General features: G+C 35.0%; 1 protein-coding gene across 7 annotated transcripts in view; it reads right to left on the minus strand.

Annotated features, from left to right (window-relative positions):
- Positions 1-23153, minus strand: part of LOC114929197 (protein Skeletor, isoforms B/C) — a 69932-nt gene that overhangs the window by 33348 nt on the left and 13431 nt on the right. For 2 of the 7 annotated variants that reach the window (XM_029300644.2, XM_029300647.2), the window contains exon 2: positions 15476-15663. In XM_029300644.2, coding sequence (XP_029156477.2) covers positions 15476-15542 — 67 coding nt within the window. In that variant the 5' untranslated portion in view covers positions 15543-15663. The other 5 variants (XM_029300643.2, XM_085480216.1, XM_029300642.2 and 2 more) reach the window with 5 other exon arrangements.

Below are 23153 nucleotides of genomic sequence, written 5' to 3' on the forward strand. Positions count from 1 at the left end.
TATATATAGTAGCAAAACAAACGTCATTTTGCTGGAAGGAATAAATGTGCGAATAAATATGTAAGAGTGACTAGTCAATGGACCTGTTTTTCATTCGTTTCAAAAGATCTGAGGATGAACTTCAATCGATTTTAATATTTAATGCGTATATTTTTTTTTTTTTTTGAAAATCTTGATTATTATGTAATCTCGCAAATTACAATAAAATAAATGTAATAATATTTAATATTATAATATATAGTTAAAACTTATATCGTATACGTTTTTATTATATTGTAACAATGTTTATATAGCTTTGATTATATTTTAATATTATAGATTTATGTATAGAAATTTATATATGGATTCACAATGATGGTTTTAATGAAAACCATTACCAAAAAATGTAACAATTTAATCGCCGCAGTAATATCTCCTACGGGATTTCAAAAGATCGATTTTTACACGGTTGCAAACTTTTTTCACATTGCACACTTTTTTCAAACGACTCAAAGGATTGCGCGCTATATCGAAGTTGAAAATCGCTCGACATTCGGAACGAATATCGGTTTCAAGCGATCGATACAGCGAAATCGACGATATAGCGAGCTATTAAATGACGAATCATATTCATGTGCGAGCATGTTCAGTATCTTTCATGCTAGTAAAATCAAAAATTTTAACAAATAAGTTTGTCCGATTTTTTTTCTTCATATATTCCGAATCTCTGAAATCAAAATATAAAAAGATACGCAACTCCATCATTTCGTTGCATAACAATTTTCTCTATTTGTACGAATTTTTGTATTATTTTTTTCAAAAAATAATCGTCATTTTTCTTAGAATATTCTATCCACAATATTTAGACGTTTTCTAGACGAGGGAAAAAAAAGTAAAACAAATTTCCCTCGTCGATACGAGAAGATTCGCGTCGTTCGACCGATCCACCACACGAATGAGAGCTCACCATGAACTATTTTTTATTTCACTTTTATTTTGAAAAAAGATGTACCTAAGAAAAAATATGTTGTTTCGAAAAAAAGTGATACATCCGAAATATTTGCCGGACAATATTTCGCCGTTTCCTACAGAGGCGGGAAAAAATGTAAAACAAATTTCCTCGTTGATGCGGGAAGACTCGCGTCGTTTGACCGGCCCACCACACGAATGAGAGTCCACCGTGGACTCGTTTAAAGGCTAGGTTCGTTTGAAAGCAGAATATGGTGCCGGGAGACGATCGAGGGAGTTCGGTCAACATTTGAGCACGGTAAACAGCACCCACTTATCAATACCCCTCCATCCCTTTCCATCCCTCCGTCTCTCCGTCGATCAGCTTCCGGATTGCGCATAGGTCCTTCAAGTAGTCCCCCGACACACATTGATCTTAGGTACGGTCGTCTTACGGACACGTTCCCTCTACGGGGAATATACTATATACCTCTGGCCCGGGGCGTCTTCGGCATATTGCGCCATAAATGTACGCGTGTCATCGCCGCGAGCGGTAAGGTTCGTTAGCGTACAATGATGGGTACGAATGGTATTATCTCGATCGAACGCGATGGATCCTTTGTGCCGCGCGTTCAGGAGAGAATCGATCGGACTAATCCGCCCTTTTCGCTCGACAAAGCGCGACCGTGCGAACAAGCGTTCAAACGCAGAGCAAGGTGGCTAAGTGCGTTGCATCTAGCAGCTTACCACGAAGAGAGAACGCGCACTTTCATTCACTCTGTAATATATATATACAAAGATTATCGCGGTACAACGCATCAGTTTCGAGTTTCGATACCCAGATATGCATATAGAAGAATTCGGGAATCTAGGTCTCGTCGAAAGGAATCCTTAATTCAAGTATATTTTTATTCTTGAACGCTATTTGATTGATTTAAGCATAGAATGTCTCTCTTTGTGATCACAAATTTTCATTTGCCTTAATAATAAATAAGTTTGTGTAAAGTATATTTTATCTTTAAGATATATTCTTGTTTGAAAAATCGCATATGGTAAAAACAAACTTAGTCACATTTGAACTAAAAATTATTATATATACTTGAAAGTACCGCTTATATCCGATCACTTGTCACTTGTCCTTGCAATATTTATAAGTAAATTTCAGCTTCAACCAAGAATATTTTGCACTTTGTTTTAAGGATAAATTATCCTTTATCCAAAATTATTTATATTTGGCGCTATTATAAGGATAAAATATACTTGAATCAAGGCATATTTGCAATCTTTCAAGGATACTGTTTTTTCTGTGAAACTTTCGAGTCGTTCGAGCAGCTGCTCTCCGTACGCAAACGGAGTTAATATACCGGCCAGATGCATTCCTAGGGTCAGCATGCGACCGGTTATGCGTCGAGCAAGCTTTCACTTTCGTCGATCGGGCAATGCGGTCGACCCACAAGTTCGACCAAACCTTCGATATCTCGCGTTCGATCGCGAGGGAGCATCCCGCGGATCTTTTTCACATCTCGTAAAAGAGAAAGTGACGGGGAATGACGCGAAAGAGACTCTCGGTGACTTAGGACGTTAACGAGACTAACCGGATTTATCGCGCGGCGGTGGCGACGACGACGACGACAACGACGACGAAGTCGACGATGGCTGCAAGGGATGCGGGTGGCGAGAGAAACGGCGGGGAAATGTCGAAGAAAGGAGAGTACCGGGCGGCGGCACTGATTTTAATCAAGATATGGCCTGGCAGCAGCCAACGGCGGATCAAGCGAGCCGGGGCTTATCGATTTTCTAAGTGCTCCCGACCGACAGAGCCGTCCTCGTCCTCGACATCGGTGTGAATTTGAAAGTATCGGGAAGAAAAATTTTTGCACGCGCGCACACGACAGCTGTCCCTATTTGGCTTTTTTTTTTTATCTCTATTAGTGTTTCCTTTAATGTAATTATATCTGCAAATGGATGGATGTGTATTTAATAAATCTGACATTTCTTCGAAAAGAAATATTACGCAGATAATGCATATAAATGCATGAGAACATTTTTAACTGTGAAATTGCAGGCTTAAAAATAATTTTTTTTTATTAAAAATTGTATGTGTTCTCTGCTCATTTACATTTTACACTTTTACGTCTGTCAAATCTACTCGAGATTGTATGATTGTACTATCAAGCATAACTATTTCTCTTTTGTTTGCATTAATGTTCCGTAAAATCTCAATCTTTAGTTTTCTGTGCAAGTAGGTTTTTTATATATTTATTTTTATTTGCAAGATTTTATTGTATTCACAAATAAGTAGCACATAGAACATCACAGAAAGAAGTTTGTTGTAAAATACCTAATAATTTTTATAATCCCAACTCATAAAAATAATAACAATCTGAGTAATAAAACTTAATATTTTCTTTGACAATTTATTATTTAATATATTTAAAAAGAAAAGAGTGGGCTAATAATTTTATATTTCTACCCAAAATATATACACACATTGAATTATTATAACTACTGCGTTAACTCTAGCGCAATTAAGAAGAAAAACATTGTCGGAAATATTGGCTATCGATCGATGTCTTTTTCATGATAGTTTATCGAAGTCACTCGAAAATAATGCTGCCGTGACCTATTTGCAATTTTCGATAAAGATGTTCGGATTGGCCTTCAGTTTCTGTAGTATACAAATAAGGAAAGTTTATTCGAACATTAATACATACATCTAAACTCCAAAGCGCATTTAGTAGAGCAATTGGTTCTCGAATACACCTACGTAATTCCTGGACGTAATTCAAGCAGTTTGCAGAATAAATCCTTTTGATATTTTCATAAAATGATACCGAGTACAAAACCATTATACGTAATTGTGTGTGCAGCTAATTCATTTTTACATATACTAGATATCTTGTTTAAGCTCGTTTTTGCATCATTATCGCAAAAGTCAAATAAACATACATATAATAATATTCTCATTTATATTCATATTTTATTATCGAAATATAAAAATGTTTCTCACACATGTGTCAATCTCGTACTGCCATATATTTCTTGTTTATATTTATAAATAAAAAAGAACTCGTCTACGTAATAACCAAATTAATAATTAATTGCAAGAGTTAAAAAAATACGATTTTGTAGGATCAACAATTATTATTTTTTTTTTTTTAGAAAAACTGAGCTTTATCTTGTAAACAAAACATTATGATAATTTCGCAAAAATAACGTAAAAATAAATAAAGGGAATATTCCAATTATTTTACAAAATTTTCACTAAAGCATTACTTCATTATGATTTTGTAGATTGCTTTATTAATGGATTTATTTGTTATTTATATAAAACTTGAACATTAGCAATGTATTTTTACATGCACAGACTTTCCAAAATTTATATTATCATATTAATTATTAGTGGAATTAACATTTCTATATATTTGCATAATTTAGTAATAGAAATATTCGTTTGCAGTTATACATAAAGTCATTAATTAATTTGTACCATTATTCTTTTGTTTATTCATTTATCAAGAATATGTTCGTTGTGTAAAAAGACATCTGAGTTGGTATTAATTTTAAAGAAATAACTAAACTGTCAGCTGAATAAAAATTCGAAAAATCCGAAAGAGGAATGTACCCTAAACAAGAGCCGCATCGTCGCTAATAATTATCGCAGACGGGGTAATCTCTTAATCGAACGTGTGAGTCGACGGCTGCTATCTTATAAGAAGAGAGAAAGACTATATTTTTTGTCGTTTGCCCGTTAAGAGATTAAAGCCAAGGACCTTGCCCGCTTCGTTTTAGGGCCATTATACCCTCTCGAAAGGGAGGAAAAGGAGAGACATAGGAGCACAGAGGAGAAAAGAGATGAAGAGAAAGACAGAGTGAAAAGCATATAGAAAGAGACAAAGCGAGAGAGAGAGAGAGAGCGCAGGGGGTGCTGAGCTTGCAGAAAGGGTGCCTGGTGATGCGTACCGTAGCTACCTCGCCAAATGCATTAAGACCACCGCGTCCCGTCATCCCTCGCAATATCGAACTGACTGAACCGTACAACTCGTTGCGAGCGCGCGGCCTCGAATATACGCTACATTCCCTCGCATTTTCGGGCGCGAGAGAACGGGAAGGATCTCCGCGTTCGCCATCCGATATAAGCACTCGCGAGACTATGGGAGTGCTGGAAAACATCAGGCGCGAAAATCCCTCCCAGTCGGTCGATTAACATCCGGCCCGAATAGCCACGAGAGAAGCCGGAGGGGTGGTAAAAGGGAGAAATGAAATCTCGAGAAAATAGAACGCGTGCCGCGAGGACGGAGCCGGTGGCTCAAGTCGCGCCACGAAGCACCGTTTTCGATATGGTGAAATAAAAATGTCGACTTAGAACGCCCACGTCATCATGCGGCTTAAAAATTTATTCCGCGTTTTATTTCTGCATTCGACCAAAGTTGGGTTTTCTTTCTTCTTCCAGTCGCGTAATGTACAGAGAATTGAAAAACTAATGGCGCGAATAAAGATTTGATGGAAAATTTCGAAGCGACTGAAATAATATCAAAATTAATATGTCTATATTTTCTTAAATAATACTTTTCTGTAAATCCTTCTCATTCGTGGAAAATATAAAAAAGATTCATGCTCAAAATAAATTTATTTAATTAATTTATAATATTATATTATTATGTATATAATTTTATTCTCCGCAATATATATTTATATAGAGTGAAATTATGACGAATCTATAAATTGTGTGTATATATATGGTTGCAATAATTTATTTTAATTTAAATTACTTCCCCCCCATTTCCTAAATTCATGTTACTATTTACCAAATGTAATAAATTATCCCGATGCGATGTAACAAACATCGAATTCCACGTAACACGATCAAATTGTATTCGATAATTGCCTATATCTCCTCGGTTAACGTATATATACGTAACACCATACATATACCATATATTCCGAACGAGAAAGTTAACGACGAAAGTCGCGTTCGAAAATCGATCGCAACCAAATGCCGTGATATCGATAACACATATCGATACGCGAACCGCATAGGGGAAGAAAGCGATATTACGTAGTTCTCCGATTCCTGTTTGATTGTGAGTTTCACCGCGATACGAACGTGTATACACGCGCACACGCACTCCAGAGACACGCAGATGCGGGTGCTGTCGCATAATATCGATTGAACGGCGTATTTACGTGTCCCGTTAGAAGCAGGTTCACGTAACATAGCAGCGCTCTCCGTGGGAACCGAAATCATCGGAGGGTTGTCAGGGGATGAGATCGGAGATGGTCGTTCCCTGGACGAGGCAGCCCCATTGCATCGCGTCGATGAGGAAACGGAGGAGAAAGAAGAGAGAGATGTCACGCGAGTCTCTGGGCGATAATGATATCGCGTCGGGGCATTTGTCATGCACCCGCGTACAACGCATTACGCACGCCGACAGCATGGCGTGTGAGCGTGTCCCGGAAGTCACCAGGTCGCGCCTGATTGATTAATGGCTGACCCACTGTACGAGCAATACTACTTTTGTCTCCCGAAGCTCGCTCGCGACAATTAACAACATTAATGTCGAGCCAACCCAATTTTGTCTTTCGATCCTGCATCATGGATATATGTAAGATTGAGTTTACATACTTCGTAAGAAACATCATGCCATCTTTAAAAAAAATAAATATTTATATTTATTTAGTACACGAAAATGATTCAGACTATTTATTTGCCTATATAAAGAATTTTTTTATATCTTTTTATCATTTTATATAAAACATAATCATATTTTTAATCGTAATGTGAAATTGTTTTGAAGTTACAAAATTATAAATAACAGAAAGGATTGATTAATGATGATAAGGATCATGTTTCTTATTCTACATCGAGAGAATATAATATCGGTTAAAATAAATTACAACTTTTTTCTGGTTTGTAATATTTTTAGTTACGTAATAAGCAGCTATTTGTGAAAGGCAAGCAGGAAAGACGGCTGGTCGATAATGATGTCGTGACGAAGCATGTGTCTCCCGCCCGTCTAATAACGCATTATGCACCCTGAGGACGCGCAAATGGCACTTGCCTGCGGTACAATCGGCGAGGGAAAGTCAATTCGAAGATCGCTAACTTGTTGCTGCAAGTTAGCGACACAAGCCAAATCATTTCGGCAGTTGACAATATCGCAGGCCAAATAATTAATCAATTGACAGTTTGCTCGATAAAATGGATTTTAACTATCATCGATTATTATTGGTGTACAAAGATGCATAACGAGCGATAAGAAAATCGCGAAACGCAATCATTTCCGTTACAAATGGAAATTAACTGCATGCATGCTTGGAGTTTTAATTGTGTATATAATTTTTATAAAATTCCTAGAATTAAAAAACTATAAGAGTAAAATAAATTAGAAGAAGATTTTTAGAGAAATAGATATAATAATATAATTATTTTCATAAACTCTATATTCTTAATATTATTTATATAATAAGTCTAGAAAACCTATAAACGAAGCAGCTTCTATATAGTCATTCCGTTCTCGCGCGTTATCCCAAATCCCCATTCTGCATTCTTGTCGTTATATCTCAAGCGAATGCCAACCTATATCGGTATCCGTAGGAATTCGAATCGCGTATCAACAACGACGACCATCGAGTGTTGCGAGCATATGGAAAGTAAAAATAAAGAGAACATAGAGAATTTATAAACGTTCGTGTCACACAAAAAAAAGCATATTGTTCTTAAATTCACTATACATACATATATTTCCATTTATTTCTCAAATTTCAATTTTTGAAAAATCATTTCTACGAATCATTACGATATAAATTTTGATAAAACAAATTGCACGAGAAGACTAGTTTCATTGCGATAATGCAGAATGAAAATAGTGAGAGGACACAATCTCTCGTGGACTTTTTTTCGGGCAATAGGATCCATTAGTTAAATTGTTTCTCTCAATATATTCTTTTCCGACTTTCACCTTCGCCAGTTTGCTTTGTTCGTTTTAATAACGGGTGAATGCGACACAATTGCTGGGGTATGTATAAAGGAAAAGAATCGATAGAAAGGAACAAAGCGCGAGAGGAGGAAATCGTTGAAAGATATTCATCCAAGATCGTTCACTCATCGGCACGTTTGCGCAGATGTTAATGTAATCGATTAATTTACATTTGAAGCAAAAACACGTCGAAAAAATTTAAGAAGCAGACATGTCGAGATCGAAAATCAGAAATTTACATAAGTCGGTGCTTCTGAAGAATTACTTGTGATTCGAATTATGTTTAGTTGAAGAGAGTGTACTACATATCAAGTATACTTGACATATAATAAAAAAGATCAAATCAATAGATGTTAAAAGTTGGTAGCAAATGTGCGAAATAAAATTTTTTCAATAGGTATCTCTTCCTTTTGCATATTATGCACCGTACAAACGAGTATCATAAAAAGATTAATTTCAATGCTTTTCGCTTAAGACGGAGAAAAATATTTTCTAGTAAAAATAATTTTTCAATTAAAAATAACATAAATAGAAATTTTAATTTAACTTTGCAATTATGATTATAAATGACAAGCGTGCTATCTTATTTGCCTGCGAGAACAAGTTTTATTTTAAAAAATAAGCATTCGAATAAATTTTTATAAAAACAAAATAAAATTAACATGCAGCCTTGTAAATAAATTAGTTTTTTTGACAGTGACTGAAATTCAGATTAACAAGACCATATACAAATTAGCAGACTTCGGAGCAGTCATATAAGCAAATTTCATTCAAGCAAAATGATGATCAAGAATCGAAGTAGATAAAAATAAAACTGCAAGGCCATGCTTTTTCAAATTGTCTAAATTTTCATTCTTCAAAATCTTCGTTGCGAGATCATTAAAGAAATACAATCAGCGAACACGTCTTCGCGATTGCGGAAATCCGGTATAAGGAAAGAATCACAAATTTCACGATTTGCTCAGGATTTTAAACCGGAAACGATGCAAAAAACGATGCAATTTCTGTAATGCGGTCGTTCACAGATGGTAAATTACGACAGATTGTGACGATTAATGGCGGAAATAAACGATCGAAGGAAAGCTTTCAGTTGTCTCTTCTCTCGCTTTCTCCTCCCGCCTTCCCTCTTTCTGTCTCTCTCTCACTCGAATCGGGCGTTTACATCGATTAAGCATGGGCCGCAGAATTTGGGGATGGCCGACGCCGTATGCTCATCACTTCCAACGTCCACATAAACGCCACGCTGGGAATCGCACATCTGGCAATCGAGCAACAAGTACACGCATTAAATGTATCCCGCTTACCGACTCCAATTACATAGAGTGCACCCTGTCGTGCATGTGGGATACATATCGCGAAGAAACTTTTGCAATTTTTATATCGATAGGTACGAGCTTTCGAAACACCAAATCGTCATCCCGTGAAATTCAGAGGAAAACAGAGAAATCAATATATTTTATATATTCAAATATAAAATTTGCTTCTCACTTTAAATCGCAAAATATGTGAAGTGTAAGCAGAAATAAGTCGACTCGAAAATCATGCATTGTATTGATTCTGACTTGTTAATATGAATAAATTGCATGTATTTCTATTTAAAGTAAAATTTATTAATACATTTAAAATGAAATTGTATTTTTCATGGATAGCACGTTTAAAGTTCATACTATAATATATCTCTGTCTATATTAATATTAATGAGAATTTATTCCATAATTCTTCATATACGTTATATAATTTCCATAATAAATTATTCTAGGGAAAGAAAGACAATAGAGATAATAATCTCTAGTCGCGACTCTCTCACGCTTTTTAATCATTTATCTCTTGTGTCTTAAAAAAAACCATGACAGTTTTAACGCTTATCCAGATCATGGACGTGTGAGAGTGACTTAAATACCAGGGGACTATTTGACCATTGTAGAATGTTATAAATTCATTCTATTAATGTCAAGGTGCGTAGTGAACGCAAGGTCGAAATCATAAGATGTAACTACTCTATATGAGAAGAGAAGGTAGTCGAATTAGTGACCTTATTGTGTGTTTCTGTACAAAAGTTTTGTTTTTGCTTTCTCATAGTGACAAGACAAAAGCATAATTATCTACATCTTAATTGATCGTGCAAAAAATTACAGTAATGAATGAGTAAAAATATAACTTTACAAAAGAAAGAGAAAGCGTATAATTGTCAAATGTCTTCTGAAATAGCTTCTGAATTATTATCAAGAGGTTTGCAATCTCTATCATTTTTTTCCTATCACGAAGTTATTAACACAGAAAGATGTATTAATTATCTTCTCATTTGTAATCATAAAACTGTGACAATAGCAACGTGTCTATTTAATTATTTATGCTTATCTTATACCATTCCCATTAAAGACTAAACCCAGACATTACGTTGGAAGAATAATCAGTATACTATATAATCACTTGTGATAACCAAGAAAATAACTTTATAACAATAAATTAATAAAAACCTTCGCGTAAAATGTCAAAATTGACATGCATCTATTATAAAAATGTATAAACAATTTTTTAGAATCAACGTTCAATATTCTCTCATGATATATCAATACGTATACATAATATATCGAAGGTAAAGTATTAATGTCAATAATATCGAAAGCGAGGTATCGATATTATCGACAAACACCGTAAGCGTTTTTAGTTTGATACATGCTGTCTTTGTATATCAATGCGAGTATTCCTTCAATTTTCCGCCTCGCCATACGATTCGTTTTATAAGTCGTAAAGACAAAGAGAAAGCGCAGAAGAAACATCAGTGTCTCGTGAATCAATCGTTATACAATAATTTCTCGTAATGACACCGCGACGCGTTATTTGCCGCTCTTCCTCTCTCTCACTTTTAATTCTCATTAGCCATAGTCAGTCGTAAAACTCTTGTCAAAAAAAAAAAAAAAAAAAAAAAAAAAACGCGGACAATTACTCTAATATGTGCGCGTTTCACGTACGTGCAAATCCTCTAGGTATTTAACACAGACACACATGTGTACATCCATGGAGAGATATTCGTGCGCTTGCGCAACCCTCGCCTTCACGTGTACCATTGCACGCATTACTACGAACGTGTACTACAAACGAGTACTCCCACCGAACATTGTTGGACCGTAAGTTGAAGCTCGATAATCCCGCGAGACTGAAAAGTAACGAATAAAACAAATATGCACTTCGATTACTCGTATATGTACACGTACAATGAGCGCTCGAAATATTTTTTTATCAATGACATATCAATTAGCAATAACATATAATGACGTTATTTATCGCACGAATAAACATTTGACGATTTTTTTAAGATACAACTTGGAGTTTATATAGTGATGCATATAATAAAGACTGCATCCAAACTCTTCTGTCCAAGTATCATAATTTTTCCTGCACATGCGCTGTGCAATATACTTAAATTATATTTAATTAAAATATATTTCATACAGATTTAAACTAAAAAAAGTTGAATTATAGATGTCGCGTACATTTGCTAAAATTAAAAAGTGTGATGTTTATCGGAACGTCATCTCCCGAGAGAATAATGTCAATTTTTTGAAGTGAGTTTTTTCGAGTAATCGAAACGCGATAGATAGTCTAAGGATTAAATAAATAAAAATCGCTGAAATCCCTGTCAATTTTACTTTTGCCCAAGTGAAAATGCTAACTCTTGATACACGCGATGCGTTCATCTCTCCACAGAAACGAGCGAGCATCCCTCGAACGAGTATCCCTAGAAACATGAGCTCTAATGTGTCGATCTCTCGTGAAATATTGTCGGATTCGCAATTCTCCTCAGCAACTCTGCTGAGATTCAATTCGCTCGCGTAACGCATACCAGCAAGTATCCCGTAATCTGTAAGAACGCACGATCGGCTCGCTGACCCGAAAGTAATCCCCGGAAAAGAAGATAAAAAGAAGTAGAATAGAAAAGCGATGTGTATCTCTTCGTTCGCGTACGATTATATGTACAACCGGGTACTCGTGGTATTATCCCGCCCCCTTTCATCCCCCGTCGAAAAACATGCAAATATGTGTGTGTATAGTATACTATATGCCAGAGAGACCTTGCGGGTTATCCCGAACGGACGGATCGTATCTGCGCCACGAGGCTATTGTCCGATTCGAGAGATTCGTCAAGTGCCGACGATCGACCGGGCTTTATTGGAGGCTACACGCGCCCGATATGTGTGTTCGTTGTGTATATCGATTCGACGTTTAGGATCTGTCGTAGTGCCTCCTCTCAAGTGGACGCCCCGGCAATCGTCTCAGCGAGAGAATTTTTATCCTAGAGTATTCTTAACCCCCGGAAAAAGTGCTTGCGCTCCGCGCTTAATTCCAAAATTGTCTCCTTACGCTGCGATTTCACGAAGGGATTACGTCTTTGTAACTACTCTTTTTCTTTATAATTATCATTATTCTACATGTATTGTATATACGGACATTTTTTTTATCCACACGGAAGCTTCTCCTTAATGCACATTTTTTCAATAGAAACCAATAGTATTTATAAGTCATTAAATATAGAATTCTCTCTCTTTAGCGAATTGAGCTTTAGAATTGTGTATTTTTATTATTGGATTAATTGAAAAGGTATTTACAGTTTAATATTAAAAAATTTGAAAAGATGCTTTACATGTAAAATTAGAAAAATAATATTAGAAATATGTTATCCCTTTAAAATGTTTCCATAATAATATTCTTACAAAAACAAGAGATTTTAAAAAGAGAATGGAAAAGCTTGAGTGTAATTACAACGAAATTTCAACGAATTACATCTATTAAGTGGACACATTCCGTAAATAAAGATAAAATAAGATGTAGGAGAACAAAGCAAGGGAAGAAACTCATAGAACTTGATTAGAAAAGAATCCTACCGCGAAGTAGCATTCTCAAGATGTCTCTTAAATGTAATTTAAATTTAGTATGACGCAAGTATTACGATATTACATTATATTGGAAATCGTTTGTTTCACTTAACATTAAACATTTAATGAAAAAATGATTCCAATTGGTGCAACGTACGCAAATTAGAATAAATTTTATAATATTGAATTTAACAAAATATCTCAATATTATTAATTTTAAATTATATCAAACTTAATTAATACAAAAAATTGAGATACCTTAACAAAATATTTTATTCAAATTTAAATTATGTATTCATTATTTTAATAAAATTATTATTTATTTAGCCAATGATGATTATGTTTGCTTTTCAAAAAAATATGCCATTATTTTTATATACAGAACATCTACAAGTTTAGAAAATTAAGAGTTAAAAACTAAAAATATTTCAAATTTTATTTCGTAACTCCTTACACGTTATAATTAATTGTTATATCCAAAGATTGCTTATTAATGATAAAAAGATTAATTTTTTAAGATTTCTTTTACATTAAATAATTTTACATGAAATATATATATATAAAACGATAACTCAACACATTACTGTATCTGACAGATAAAATTTTCAGAGAAAAGAGTAGGTATAAACTTTTCAAAATCGACTGAAAATAAATCGACAGTTCCGCAGGGGAGTAACAATACGATAACGTTGACTTATTCATGCTTTTGTGTGTCCGCTGTGAAATCGCTGAGATGGATTATCCAAAACGATTTTGGTGGAACCCTTCACGATTCATCGGCGATGGCGATCTGGTTTGAAAGCGAGTTCGGTCGACGTTTGGAGAGGAAACGAGCAAGGAGGTGGATGACGAGACGCGAAAGCGACGACCCGGTATATCGATAGAAGGAGACAAGTGCGGGAGAAAGAGAGAAAAGATAGTGAGACCAAAGTGAAAGTCCCTCTGCAAAAACCAGGCCAGGGCTTCGTATCTTCACGCGTATGTACGTACACCGATGGGACCATTATGCAATTACGCATTGGCACGGCTGTCTCTACTTAAGCTTCGCTTCGCTTCGCCGGGAAGAACGGCCGCGTCCCCGTTTCTTCCTTCGCGCGATTTACGCTCTAAACAGCTAAAAGTTTGCAAATTACGACCGCGATCGCGACGCGAAATGCTACCGGCGACATTGTGTTCCCGATTAGCGAAAACCCATTCGCGATCGAAACAAGACCGTTCTTTTCACAACGAGCAAAAGTTTTTCGTCCCATAATAATCCTCGATACATTTGCAGATTCTGTGATAATATATTTTTATAAAAAATCCGATATATATATATATATATACGTAGAAATCTAAAAAAATGAGATTTTCTTCTTATGTGCGATATATCAAAACCAAATGTAGAAAATGTGAAAAAGTATCTTGTTCATATATAGGAAATAAAATAGATATTTACTTTGCGCTCTTTGAAATCGAAAGAATAAATAATATATCGAAAGAATCTTTTGTTCCCCTTTATCTTTCTCTAGCTAACAATGTTCGAAAATCGTAAATCTAAGATACTTATTAACATGTGTTTCATACATATAGATTAAAATAATAAAAAAAATACTTACATATATTCTTTTATATTATATCAAATCATTTATTCCGCTTGTATATTTTATTCACTTAAACTCTTGAATATTTCAATAGTTGAATGATTCGGTTATGAAATAACGTATCCACGTAAGAATTCAACTCATAGACACGAAATCATTGCGTTATTCTCTTGAGAGGCCAAAAGGTCGACAAACGTTCCGCGAAGGTATTTTCTCGCATCCGCCTGTTCTGTAGAAGCGGAAGGCCACGTAATTTATCGTTTTGTGTAATAATGAGACTCGAAATGCGAATATTACCGCAAAATAATGGGCGTGCTGTAATAACAATAACTCCAGGTAACTTCTGCACAACGCGACGCTCCGCACGCGAATTTCGTCGTCGGGAATTCCAACATATTTTAAATTGGCATAATATAAATACACACAATATCCGTATACATCACGAGCTGAATAAATATATTAATCTTATAGTATGCAGAAGAGAGGAAAGCTCTCTCTCTCTTTCAATGCACAATCATAATACGTATAATCACACATGTACCGCGAATATTTGCATATAAACATTTTCTCTGAAATATTGTAGCATAATACTATCATACAATGTCGATTGTAATCGATTGGCAAAATAGATAATAAATCCAGTTAAAATATATAAATGAAATAAATCTCCTTCGAATAATGCCTGAATTTGTAAAACGTATCGCGCATTGACGATTACGTGTGAAAAAGTGTAAGTTTTGAAAAAATATTTCGACAAAAATAAAAAACAAATTTTAATTCATCGTCTTACCTTAATTGTAATTTTCAATGATGCTGCTAAAGTCTAAAGAAAGAGAGATTTGAAAACTGAAGATTCAAGAAAAAACTACGAAAATTCATATGCAATTTTTACAATTATTTTGTGAATTTTAATGATTTCCAAGCTAATTATTCTAAAATTACTTGTAATAAAATCGACAAATTGAAATCATCGTAAAAGTATGCAAAAAGATCGACGTAATGCCGCCATTAGTGAGATCATTTCTTCAGACTGACATAACGTTGTATATTTATTTCTTACGTTATGTTCGCAGTATGCTTGACCTGACTGTTAATAATTGAAAGGACTTACCGAGCTGCAATGTGGCGAGGGCGAACAAAAGCAAACCGGAGATAACTCGCTGTGACTTCGCATCCATTTTTCGGTGGTTCCGGCCACTGCTGGGGTCGAGTCCTCTTCTTTTCTGTCACTGCTGCGGATGACGGCGATGATGGCACATGTACACACACACGAACCACACGCGCACACTTATATTCGATCTGCAATTCGATAAAAAGAACACTGTGAAGCCTCACGCTGATCTTTCCCACAAACTGATCCGTCAGTCACGTCGATGATTTTTCATTTTTCATTATTACGATACATTTGGATAAAATGCTATTTGAAAAACCTCGATATATAAATCGGAGAAATTTATCGCGCAATTATTTTACATCTCGAAAGAATAATCATGGAAATAGATTGGCGGTGAAAAAAATTTTCAACGAGTGACCTGAATTATAACAATATAACATTGAGACAAATCTATTTGAAGAAGAACGCGCATATATCTCTATTATTTAACGATATAAAGAAATTATTTGGACGCGGAGATTTAAAAAAAGGAAAAGAAAAATCGTCTGTTAAGACGCGATAAAGTCACGAATTCTAATGAGTGTCGAATATGATGTCTCGAACGACAATTCAATACCCACGGAGAGTGATCGACGAGAGACTGAACAAGCTTGATGGTAACGATCCACCGGCTCCGAGTCGACTGACTGAAAATTCGCCACTGATCGCGCGGCACACCTTTCTCGTGAAATCACAGACCATATGTACGATCTACCGTTACTCCAAGATCAGGCTTCTGAAGTACAAGAGCCGTACGAGAGAGCCTTATGATACAGGATTTTCTATCATGTAGGTGTAGTACATCCGCGATATGATTGACCTCGAAAATCAGCACGTATCGACAATTGTATGTATATAATTTGGAAATATGCATATCTTGTTATAAATTAGTTCAATTTATGCCTTAAACATATAGTACTGTGATTCGAATTTAATGCAAATTGTACTTATCGATTCTTTCTATATTTTGGATTATATCTAATCCAATTAGAATTATTATTAATTAAATAATGAACCGTTTTAAATCAGTTTATCTTCCAAATTTTGCGCGTTTTGTGTTATTAATCTTTTCATATATCAATCATTCTGCAACAAAAGTAAAAAATAAAATACAAAAAGTAATAATTAATGAATTGAAATCCTATGAAAGCTAAAAACTCGATTTGTAAATTAAAAGACATCTCTCTAAAATAATTGTTATTTCCGATCATATATTCAACAAAATGTTATTTATTAAAATCCTTATTTTTCTTATCAAGTTGACGTTTAATATAAAACAAAAAAGTACACGTAAAATACCTTTATAATCTTTATAAAATTGCTTAAAATATACGATATAAGAAAAATCAGTAAACGTTTATAAAATATTCTGAAACGCTTTACAAGCATAGTGTTATCCATTGAAGCCATCCATGTATAACATATTTCGTAGCTACTATATGTTCCGGCAAACAAGAATTTATGTGTTAGTACATCTAGCAAACAAGAACCCATACTAAAATGTTTGGAAAGTCTCATTATCTAAATTTCCTTACTTAGCATGATATACGTTTATACCAAAATTGTAGCAGAGAAAGATAAGTAATGTAACAATTAAAATATCATCAAAATCGTCAAAGCAAAATTTACGCCTACAAAATATTGTCTTTTACATCACGATTCATTAAAAAATTAAATCTTAAAATTTTAAACATATAAGATGATGTAAGGTTTACATAATTTTCAATATCTGAATTGAATAAAATTTTGAAATTTATTGTCAATATAAAAATAAAAGTACAAAATTAATGTCGCGTTTTAAATATATACATCGAGGTCTCACATTTTTCCAAACTTTCTTTAAAAATATATTCTATCCTGACAACTCGGTGAATAGCAGCATCATAACTTTTTATTTCAAATTTATTTTCAGCGTTATTTAGATTTTTAATTTTTCCAGATCGTGTATCGCGCTTTGTGTCACTAGGAAAAACAACGAGTGCAGTAGCAACGCATATCATGTCATATATTTTCTATACTATGTATCGAGCTATATTACGAACATAATCTCTTTCCACCGCTCGAAAGCACACGCGTATAGACATCCGGTATTTTGGAAGCGCTTATCTCGAACGTAATTTTTGTGTCTATCACAATGCATTTCTATCTCGAATCGAAAAGATATTTTTTTATTTCGAAACATTTATAAATAAAAATCAAAAAGTTATTATTAAAGTATGTAATGTTACTTTGACTTTGAGAGAAGTAATTTTGCATCATGAAAAAAATTGTTTATAGAATTAAGTAACATTAAAGTATTTCACATTAATCAATACATCGTTATCGTTTGATTATAAAATAACGTACATTTTATATCAAATATTAATCAATGAGTGAAAAAAAGAGAGATAGATACCTAACTAAAAAATTTATATATAATTAACACGCTTTTTACTAGTTAGGCTCAGTAAATAATAATTAAAGAGTAACAAATGGGCAGAGCACGTACACGATCTTGGTGTAAAGTTGTAATAAAGTAATAACAGCAATCAATTGTCAAACGTTTCGGTTATTATTTAACCATCTTCAGTGACAAACTTTAGAACAGCAGTGATATCAGTAAAAAAACAACGACCTATTTCGACATATCAAAACGGAATTCCGTTTTGATATGTCTCATCTTGGTGTAAAGTTGTAATAGAGTAATAACAGCAATCAAAGATGTTTTTTTTACTGATATCACTGCTGTTCTAAAGTTTGTCACTGAAGATAATTAAATAATAACCGAAACGTTTGACAATTGATTGCTGTTATTACTTTATTACAACTTTACACCAAGATCGTGTACGTGCTCTTTGCCTATTTGTTACTCTTTAATTATATATAATTACATATTACATATTACAATATATATTATTTGAAATAATTTTGAATATAGCTTTCTAGAAATGTTTATCCCCTTCAAAAATAGTGAAATTTTTTTCATATTAAATATAATTAAATATGAAAACCTTTTTCGTCATATATATATATCATAAAACTTCTCATATGATCTTCACTGAATAATATAATATTATTTCATTTTACAAGCGTTTTCAATTATCAAAATGAAATGTCGCGTAATCAATAAATCCGTAAATTCGGCATTGTAATCGATGAAACCTCATTCCTACAAAATTCCTTGCATACTCGAATACCTTAGCTGAGAAACTACACGCACCAATTAATTCATTTAGCCTTAACATATAATCATAATTGAATTGCTATGCACATGAACAACTTAATCTTAAAAATTTGTCAATCAGAAAAATACTTTCTTTTGACAAAAAATATTATAAATAAGTATATTAAATTATCTCGTATTTTAATATATAATCATAAATAATCATACTTTTAAAAAATAATATACACAAAGAATAATTTTGAAAAAGTAATAAGTTAATATCAAAAAATGCATTTATTATACGATATTAAATATAACATTTTATTCAGATTTTTGCACAATTAATCAAAATTCCTGCAACTTTAGACCACCAAAACTGATATCATACATCTCATTGTGTTATTTAAAATACTGTAACAATCTTTCTCCGATTATTATAAAAGTATGTCTCCTAAAAAGAAAGAGTTACACAAAATAAAAGCGTTTGATCAAATCAATCTTTTCGGCAAGTTATCACAATAACACCGAATATAGACCACGGAGTTTCCTTTTTCCTATAGCCATCTTGTCGAAAATCTGAGATTCTCTGGTGTTAAAAAAATTATGAAGATACTATTGCTAAAAACTTTGCGACGAGCGCGATATCTCGATACCAGAATCCGTTTTCACCAGACCCGAATGACAGAGATTCCACCCTCTTGACGCCGCCATACAATCGGCCTTTCGCCGCGCACATCGGTCCACATTAGCGTAATGATTCTCACGTTCATCACACGGACATCTTTCCTATATATCGCGCACACAGTACACCGAATGCGCTAATTATTCTCATTCACTTTTCCCCCTCGAATACTCGATCCCTACGATACCTCCCGCACTCAATCTTGGATCGCGCGCGAGTGAAATTAGTCGACGGTACCCTGACGAACCTGATGAACCAACCGGCAGCAGCAACAGCAGCAGCGGAGCCGGCGCCGAGGGGCCCACCACACGGAGGCCACCACCGTGAAACGCGCGTTTTCGTCTGGATGTAGAAGGACTGACGGTGGCAGCGACGGCGGCGGCTGCTCGGCACTACTCGCACCCCTCGGCTGAGCGAGCACGACGCACCCCGTTCCCCGGGATATGTATTGGCGGGTAGGAAAGCTCCACCTATCGCACGACCGAATGGGAGGGCCACAGGAAGACCCGGAGCTTGCGCCCTCCGGCTGGTCGGTGCACCAAGCACAACCCCTTCCTTGGCTTTTTCCCAACTTTCGAGCTTGCGGTGCGCCCTCTCCCCTTCTGTTCCACCCTCTTCTCTTCTCTCGCCATCGCATCGCTCGCCGTCATTACCATCGCCGCTACCATCCTGCGAGCTTTTGCCCCTGACCCCTTTTCCCCGGTCGCTTCTCGTTCTACCCTCTCTAACCCTCGCTGGCCGACGGGACTCCTACCCTAATACGATACAGAACGCCAACCGGTGAAATTTGGACTAGCAGCAACGGACCGCAAGCACGGAGTCGACGAGTTTCCTTCATCCGGTGAACGCAAAGGTGGGGAGAGAGAAAGAGGCAAACCCTTGTGGATACGCGCTTGCAGCTTGTGTCTTCTTGCTGTTCTTTTTTTTTCTTTCTTTTGCATTCCCCGTATGTACGCGGGCGAATGCACCTTTTTACTCGAAGGGCTCGGTTGGATTGATGCGAGCGCGTATGCACAGAAGAGCCTTGCTTGCCTAAGTTGTAGACGTCCTTCCGTTCTCTTTGCTTGCAGTTTCTTGCATGCTGCATCGAAACGCGAAACCGAGAGTTAGCGTAACAGCGCGGAGTTTCTCGAGATGTGTGCAACGTGTCCTCGGAAGCTCGGCGCGATATCTCTTCCCGTTACTTTATCTTCTAGTTTTGTATATATGACTTTCTGTATCTACTTGACGATTCTGTGTGTCGAGCTCTTTTCACGAGCTTACTGAATAGCTAACATATCTCGCGTGGATAAAGAAACGGAAAAATATTTATCCATGCAGAAACATCAACTTTTTCTTCTCGCGATATTATAAGAAAATGCAAATTTTGTTCCACTGTTCGCTTATCTCGCGGTAGTCAATGGTAATCATTTATTCTCCTAAACAAATCGTCGCTATTTTAGTTTAAATATAAAGCTTTGTTGCTTTGTGAAAGATTATATAATTTTATTTTATTTGTCATTCATTCTATATCAATTACAAATAATTAACATTGATTTGATTTCGTGAAATTTATTCATATTTAATCGGAATGCATAGCTGTGACATAATTCGGACTCTAATAATTCAAGTCATATATTTAATTTTAAAAGATTAAGATTTTGAAAACTATATGTTATATATATATATTATACACGCGGAAAATTTTAAAGAAGGTACTCTCTTCTAATCGCGCGATGCAGTTTGCAAAAATGGAGGTGTATATACTCGAACCCCTCTCGACGAAAATATGTGTGCAAAGTACTAGCATGTCGAACGGCCGGTGACAGCTTTTTCGATCGTTCGTATTTACGCGCTTTTTAAGCGCGTTTCGGCCGCTAGATACGGACGGATGAAATTATTGCTTTCGACGGGTTCAAATAGTGCTCGTGGATATTGCGCTCAAAGACTCACGGAAAGCATTGTGCCCGGCATCGATGTCACGTTGCTGTGATTTATGCGTATGAACGTCGACGTCTAAAAGACAAATCGTAGAATACGGAAAGAAAGATATCTCTTGCGAAGAAAGACTTTCGCGCGCGAAAATAAATGCGAGTTTGTCGCTCTCGTCGTGTGACGTGCATAAAAGGTGCTGTGAATAGCGATAAACGATTTTTCGATTGCTCTCTCTTCACGGGCGCGATCGCTCTCGAACGGGTGTTGAATGTTGCAATCGCGATATGGGCATCACAAAAAATATTTTTCGAAAGATAACTCGCCAAGGATCGTTCAACTATTGCGGATAAAACTCACTGCTGAATGCGATAAAACTGCCATATAAACTATACAAATATATTAGAATTATATATATTCAGAGACACATTTTTTTCAATAACTGAGAAGTATAAAATGCAATTTTTTCTTGCAACATTGTTTATGTAAGAGAATATCATTTTAATGTGCTCTCTGACACTATTATTATATTAAGCCTATTAAGGAATGCATCGTTTAAAACGTAAGAAATAGTAAAAAAGTAACATTTTTATTTTAACTTTATAATATAAAAATTTTTAAATCTCCATAAAATTTATAAATACAAAAACTATAGTTTTCTTCAAAATACTTAAAAATAAAGAACGTGAGTTTAACTTTCATATCATCTAATTTTTAAATAAAAATATCGCATTACTTTGCAATATATTTATTAGTTAATATAATGTATTAACTTCATGTAACGTGATATTCATTCTCATATTTTATTTTATTTTTATCAAATCAAATAAATTATAGATCTTAAAGTTAAATGATATACTAGAAATGAAATGAAGAAACTTCAAAAGCGATCAAAGATGGCCAAATAAAAGAAAATATCTGACATTCAATATCGTAAAGCATAATATCAAAAATGGGCCTCTTTATATAGTAAACGAACAACATCGAGAAAATTTAATGGGACAACGATGGCATCTGAATATCTGTCAAACTTTCTGCATCCACGTTAAACGATTGCATTGGCAGGTTTGGCAATATTGTAGATACTATGTATATCAACCGATTGTCATTGTACGGTTTAATTAAACATTTCATATTTCATTACGATTCAAATGACAGATAAGCGATAGATAGACAGATGCAATCACCAGAGTATATTCGCGCAGCGTCTGTGCGATTACAGAAGAATACGCGTTTAATCAAGTATTTAATTACAAAAAAATAAAATCGTGTGGGAACGATATTTAATTACATTATCTTTTAAGAAAATGTCACACATTAAATTTTTGTCGTCCATAAGTAATCGCGTTCATATAAAGAATTTTTTTCTCAATGCAACAATTATATGAAATATGTATAAACATATCCTGGGTCTATCATTTTACATATGTATTTAATAATAATATGCAAGTTTATTATAGAAATATAATTTAGGAAGAACGACTATCCTCTATGCCCTATATCAATAAATTTGACAATAATTTCAGAGATAATGCAGAAAGATATCTCTCGCGTGAACTCGATCGGGGAATAACGATCTATCGAGAAAAGCGTCAGGCCTGTCTTTCTTAAAATGTCTCATTTTTCACATTTACTTCTTAGCGACAGCGAAATGGCATCGAATCGTGAATTCGGCGAACTGCGCACTCGCATTACGCGAGCAGACTGAAAATATGACGGTATTTCAATGAGAAATGAACTTCTTGCTCCGTAATGCTTTGAGTATATATTCCCGTTTCGCTGCTTCGCCTCGCCGATTCGTTGGTACGAGAACGTTTTGAAGATTCTCTCTCGTTTTCTCCTACCCCTGTTTTCCTCGCGTTCTCTCTTTTTCCCTTTTCTTTCCCTCTTTTTCTCTTTTA

The sequence above is a fragment of the Nylanderia fulva genome, unplaced genomic scaffold (assembly GCF_048542155.1).
Source record: "Nylanderia fulva isolate GAGA-0341 unplaced genomic scaffold, ASM4854215v1 Scaffold14, whole genome shotgun sequence".
NCBI classification, from domain to species: domain Eukaryota; kingdom Metazoa; phylum Arthropoda; class Insecta; order Hymenoptera; family Formicidae; genus Nylanderia; species Nylanderia fulva.